Source organism: Odocoileus virginianus, chromosome 6, assembly GCF_023699985.2.
Source record: "Odocoileus virginianus isolate 20LAN1187 ecotype Illinois chromosome 6, Ovbor_1.2, whole genome shotgun sequence".
In the NCBI taxonomy this organism is placed as follows: domain Eukaryota; kingdom Metazoa; phylum Chordata; class Mammalia; order Artiodactyla; family Cervidae; genus Odocoileus; species Odocoileus virginianus.
In genome coordinates this window covers 73684848-73690847 of record NC_069679.1, presented here as the reverse complement: position 1 = coordinate 73690847, position 6000 = coordinate 73684848, and the positions used below count along the sequence as shown (strand labels likewise).

Here is a 6000-nt window from a genome sequence, read left to right as displayed (position 1 = left end):
GCACTTTGTTATAGCAACAATAGGCATCCAATACACCTTTAAAAGGTTCCCCCTTTGCTTTAAAGCCACCCTTAAAGGTGCAGTTGCATTTTACTCAGGGATTGGGTTGAAAATTCAGGACGTAACAAGAAAAGTTAGAGTCCAAATTAACCTTGAACATGCCTTCCATGGCTTATTATGTAGAGAACAGGTGGTACCAGGACCCACTGAAGTGGTACAGATCAACAATCCCCAAGGTGCCCCCACCCCCGGGCACCCTCACCACCAGACACACGGCTTATTAACTAGAAGGGCCAGCTAAACAAATCACACGCTTTGTATCAACTTTCTCTCCCTCAAGGCATGCAATTAAAATTTGCATAAGTTCAAAGAGCATATGCTGTGACGGCTTTGTAATTTCAGATTTTTTATTTCCTGAGCTTGCTAAGGAAAGGATGGAAAAACAAAACCTTCTATTGGTGCTGTCTGTGGCTTGTTCTTTTTTTTTAACTAGGAAATATACCAAGCATACAGAGAAGTGTGGAAAAGATAACCCACATGTGTGTGCCCATCACCCATATCTGACAAATGCAAACATTATCCTACATTTGATTCAGATTTTTAAAAGTTAATGAAATGTTACACATACAGTTGAAACCCAGTGTCCTTTATAGCCTTGCAGACACCATCCCAAACCCCTTCCTCCCCTTACTGATTTTGATATTGATAGCATTCCTATGCGTGCTTTTATACCTCTATCACCCAGATCTGTGTGTACCCATAAACAATAAACAATTAGTTACCATATTTGGAAATTTTGCATAAATGGCACACCACATATATTCTTCTGCAACTTGCTTCTCATCCTCCAGTTCAACAGTGTATTTCTGAGGTTTATCCACACTGATGCTTGTAGTTCTGATACATCCTTTTTAGTTACCTGCAGAATAATACTCAATTTTATGAAAACACAGTTTATCTGCTCTTCTGTTCATCAGTATTTAGGTTGTTTCCAACTTCTCTTAAACACAGATGAAGCTTCAGTGAATGTGCTTGTACTTTTCCTTGTGCCCCTATGCTGGAGTTCTTCCAAAAATGTATACTTGTAAGGGAAATTGCTAGGTCAAAGGATGGGTTTAGCTTTAGTGCCACCGGTTATTGCCAAATTGCTTTGCACAGTCACACCAATTTCCCACTGGCAGCACAGGCTAGTTCCCTTTAATCTGAATCCTGACCAGCACTACTGGTTACTGCCCATCTGCTAATGGGTCTTATCCTTCTCAGGCTGCCCAGTTGATTCTCACAGCAACCCTGGGCAGAGGTGGTACACATCTCATTTATGACCACCGGGCAGAAAGGCACAAGAAAGCCCGGGGAGATGATGATGAATCCAATATAGCTGGCTGTGACTGTTCAGGAGCTGAGCAAACTCTCATATCCCAGAGTCCATTGCTATGGGAACTGGATGCATGGCCAGAACACTAACCCTGCAGCCACCTTTAGGGAATAAAAGATATTCAAGTGATCTGCACTCTGTGGTAATTAACAACTGTTCAAGCTAACAGAGAGCAAGAGACTTACCACTTTGTGGAGCTTTGTGTTTCTGAAAACACTTTTACATGCATTCCATATTTGACCATGACAACAACACTATTAGAGAAAAAAAAGACTTAATTACTGTTCCCATTTTACAGATAAGAAAATTGAGGCTCGGGGCTAGTCAGTAGAAGGTTGGATCGTGAACCTATTAGCCTTTAAAGTGGGTCTTTTGTACTTACACTTGGAGATGGGTGTCTGAGAGCTGGGAACCCTCAACCCACGCCATCTCTCCGGCCTCCACACACAAAACTGAGGTCACAGCACAAACACAGAGTGTCTCCCCCAGGGGGAAGCCCCGTCCAGCTTTTTACACCTGGAGTCAGACTGTAAGAACATTCTGGCTCTGCCACTCAAAGGACTGTGACCTTTGGCCAGTGCCTTCTTCTCTGTGCCTCGGTTTTCTCATCTGCAACATGGGGACAATGGTACCTACCTCCCGACAAGGTCATACAGACTGGCCGCGGTAGCACATCTAACACGCCAGGAGCACAGGAAACGCAAGAATGTTAGCTCTTATGAGGCAGACGACTGTGACTTCTGGCTTCCCACTGCAGGAAGCAGGGGTCCTGGGGAGGAAGGGTGGGTCTCGGCACAGCATGTGTCATTGATTCTGAGAAACAGCCCATCCTCGGAGGCGAAGGATGATACCGGCTGGTAGGTACAGGCTGGCAGCTCCCAGGACAGAACCAGAGGAACCACAGCCAGGGGTGGGCGGTGGTCCTGCCGGAACGGCCACCCAGTCATGTGAGGGGCCTGCAAATCCACGTCTTTGTTTCTCTCAAGGCTTGGCAACTGTCAAAGGACCACAGCCTGGGGGCTTACTGTGTGCCACCACAACTGCCGGGGAGCAGACAGGCCCTGCCTGCTTCCCAGGGGAAGCCTGGAGTGGCCTGCCGGGTGGGCAGGGGTGGCACAATAAGTGTGTTGGGTAGAGCCACCTGAGATGAGGAAGTAAGGACCAAAGGCATTTTAATGACCTGTTCTTGGCTCCTGTCCATCCTGGAAGTCCTCATTCAAGACGTGAGAAGCAACCCAAGCTCACTGTTGTCCTTGACATGAAGCCTGACCAGCAGCAACTAGTTATCTAGCCCTAGTGATGGAGGAGGGAGAATGCACCAGTAGACAGAAGAGGAGGCTTCAGCTCCTGGTTCTACCTGTTTGCAGCTGTGTAAACATTATTTTTGGGGTTTTTTTTTGGCTGCACCATGCAGGACACGGGACCTCAGTTCCCTGGCCAGGGATCTAACCCACTTCCCCTGCATTGGAAGCACAGAGTCTTCACCACTGGACCTCCAGGGAAGTCTCAAACATTAATTTTTGTAAGCCTCAGCTTGCACAGCTTATACAATGGAACGGAAACCCCTCTCCCATCTACCTCCTAGATCTGGAATATCGGACGAGTAACATGCGTAAAAGTGTCTTATGAGCCACCATGTGCCACGTGAATGGCAGCTCTTGCCTACAGCATCAAGTCCTTCTTGCTCTTCAGGGCGGGTGTTCAGCTGTGAAGGTGAGGGTGTGGCTGAGACAGCCACACCATTTGCTCACATCACTGGTCCACTCCACGATCGTGGCACAGCCTGGAACTCCATCCAGCCCTCCCAGAAACTAGCCCTGTAATCATGGCCTCCTAGACCTCCTGTTCTAATCAGGTGAGACGTTCCCTCATGGGGGCAATCCCACAATTAGCTGGCCGCAGCGGGAGAGTCACGGGCCTTGGGAAGCAAAGTCCAAGCAACAGCTCTGCTCCTCACTAGCTGGGTGACCTTGGATGAGTCACATACCCGCTCTGAGCCTCAGTCATTTATAAAATGAAGGGTAATGATGCCTATTTCATGTTTTGAGAGAAGTGAATGAGACTATATATGCTAGTCACCCCATTAAGTCCTCAGGAGGGCAAGTTTTAAACTCCCTGGGCCTCGAATTCCTCATCTGCAAATTGGGACGATTGCTGCTCCTTGTCAAGGCTATTGAGAAAATGAACAGTGTATGGAGCAGGTACAAGATCTAGCTCATGACCATCAGCTCCATAAGTGCAGGGCCCAGGGACTACTCAGCACCTGGTAAGAGTACCTGGCACACTCCCAGCTGGCACTTAGGAAACATTTGCGGAGTGAATAAATGAAGTACTGTGTATATATATAATAACTTCTCTGAGCCTCGACTTCCTATCTGTAAAATGGGCATATAAAGACTTACCAGGGAAGGATTGTTGTGAAAACCAAGGGCCCACGGTAGATGCTCCAAACATTCTCCGACACTGCACACCACGGGTGACCAAGTATGCCCTGCACCCCCATTCCCCAGGCAGACACTACAGGAGGTGGCTGGGTAAGTAAGAGTAACGTTTACTGCGTGATACAGGGCTGAGTACTATGAAGGGTTTACCAGGATGGAAACGCACCCCACCCCCTCCCCGGCCACCCCCCAACACCCAGAGACTACAGTACTTAGAAGTTACACACGATGACCATAACTGCTGGATATTTGTTCGTAACAAACAAACTGTAGCATATTTATACTGTATCACATTGAGTGATTATAGAAATCCATATATATATTGCTTGTATAAAATCTTTTTTTTTTGTAAAAAATATTAAAAAAAAAAAAAAAGAAAGTATAAAAAACATGTGCAGTTGAAAGCCCTGCCAGGACAGCCAGTCTGTAAACATTCAATGAGTATGTGCTTTGGAAGGGCGCCCGCGCCTCGTGCCCACAGCAAACTCCAGCAGGGCTGGCCAGGGTGCGCCCAGCTGCTGCTCCCCGGCAGGGCCCCGCCGGGCCCCGCATCGCGACCCTCTCTCTCCGGCCTTGCATCAGGGTCAGGGGTCAGGGCTGGGGCAGGCAGATGGCAGTGTCGCTCGGTTCGATCCTCAGCCGTGCGTTTGGTTGCAACTCATGGCTTTTCCTGGCTGCTCGGAGGTCCCTGGGGTGGGTACCCGGGCGGAGAGCCCAGAGAAGTGCCTGAGGCTGCTTTCTGGCCAGGGTGTCTCTGTCCTGTCTCTGTGGAGCTGGGCCCCAGCGGGACAGCCCCACCCTCGAGTCTACTTTGGTCTCAGCGCTTGGTCCTTCTGGGTTTCATCAGCCGGCTCTTCCCCTTGTGTGGCTGATCTGAGTTTCACAAAAAAAAAAAAAAAACAACAAAGGCCCGGCCAATTACTGGCTGTGCTGAGCCTCTGGTGTAAAGTTTTTCGCACACCAAGGAAGAGCCCTCTGGTGCCCTCCTCCTCCTCCCTCTTGCCATCTCCTCCTCCTTGTTCCTCCTGTGTCCTCCTCCTCCCAGCCCACGGTCACTTCTTCTCAAGCTGCTCAAGCAGAGGGTTGCCTTCTGACTCGGGTGTCTTGACGCTGTCGGTCCGAACGATACAGGTGGGACGATGCCGGTTCAGCATCAAGATGAGCTGCTGTCGCTCCTGCTTGAGCTCCTCGATCTGGGTCTTCAGCTCAGCGTTCATGAGTTCCAGCCGCTCAGATTCCTGCATGCAAAAACAGAGACGAGGCTTTAAGCTCTCGGTGGGGACCAGCTCCAGGGAGAAGCTCTCCACCTGGGTAGGCACAGGGCACTCCAGGCTGGCCTTTGTCTGTCAGTCTTCCCCTGGAGGAAGCACAGAATCTGCTACAGAGACCCCTGGAGTAACTGACTTTGTTCAGATCCTGCCCGTCATACCAGACACTGGCCTGCGATATGAGTGGGATGAATCCAGGGTACATCCTGGGGCCAGCATGGCTCATGTTCCACCTCTCATCCCCTACTCAACCCACTCCAGCCACAGTGGCTTCCTTTCTGTCGTTGTTGTTTGGTTGCTTCAGCCGTATCCGATTCTGCGACCCCAGGGACTGTAGCCTGCCAGGCTCTCTGTCCATAGAATTCTCCAGGCAAGAATACTGGAGCGGGTTGCCATTTCCTTCTCCAGGGGATCTTCCTGACTCAGGGATTGAACCCATGTCTCCTGCATTGGCAGGTGGATTCTTTACCACTGAGCCACCGGGGAAGCCCAGTGGCTTCCTTGTTGTTGCTCAAATATGCCAAACACTCTCCTGCCTCAGGGCCTTTGCACAAGAAACAAAGGGTGGGAGAAGAAAGGAGGCCAAGTGGATCCAGAGCAGATGCGTGGAGGGTCCACAGAGGGGTAGAGGTGGCCCACGACGGCAGTGCCACAGAAAGTGCTTTATGTGTGATAAATGCATGTTGGGGATATATTGGCCTGTGGCATCCACAAGCCCAGTGTGGACATGTAATTCCTCCTAAAACATGTGCTTCCTGGTTATTGGTCTATAATTATTTAAGCAGTCTCTTCCTTATCCCCTGTTAGCTGGAATCTTTGCCCACTGGGAGGCAATCAACAGTCATCCTTCTGGATCTAAAATGTGGTTTTAAACAGACCTCAAGTGAGATTTCCAGAGAACTTCCAGTTCAGTCGG

At 49.5% G+C, this 6000-nt stretch overlaps 1 protein-coding gene across 6 annotated transcripts in view; it reads right to left on the bottom strand.

Moving 5' to 3' along the window:
• Positions 1-3906: 3906 nt before the first annotated feature.
• Positions 3907-6000, bottom strand: part of JDP2 (Jun dimerization protein 2) — a 43169-nt gene continuing 41075 nt past the window's right edge. For all 6 annotated transcript variants that reach the window (XM_020898400.2, XM_070469651.1, XM_070469646.1 and 3 more), the window contains one exon: positions 3907-5054. In XM_020898400.2, coding sequence (XP_020754059.2) covers positions 4869-5054 — 186 coding nt within the window. In that variant the 3' untranslated portion in view covers positions 3907-4868. The remainder of the gene's footprint in view (positions 5055-6000) is intronic.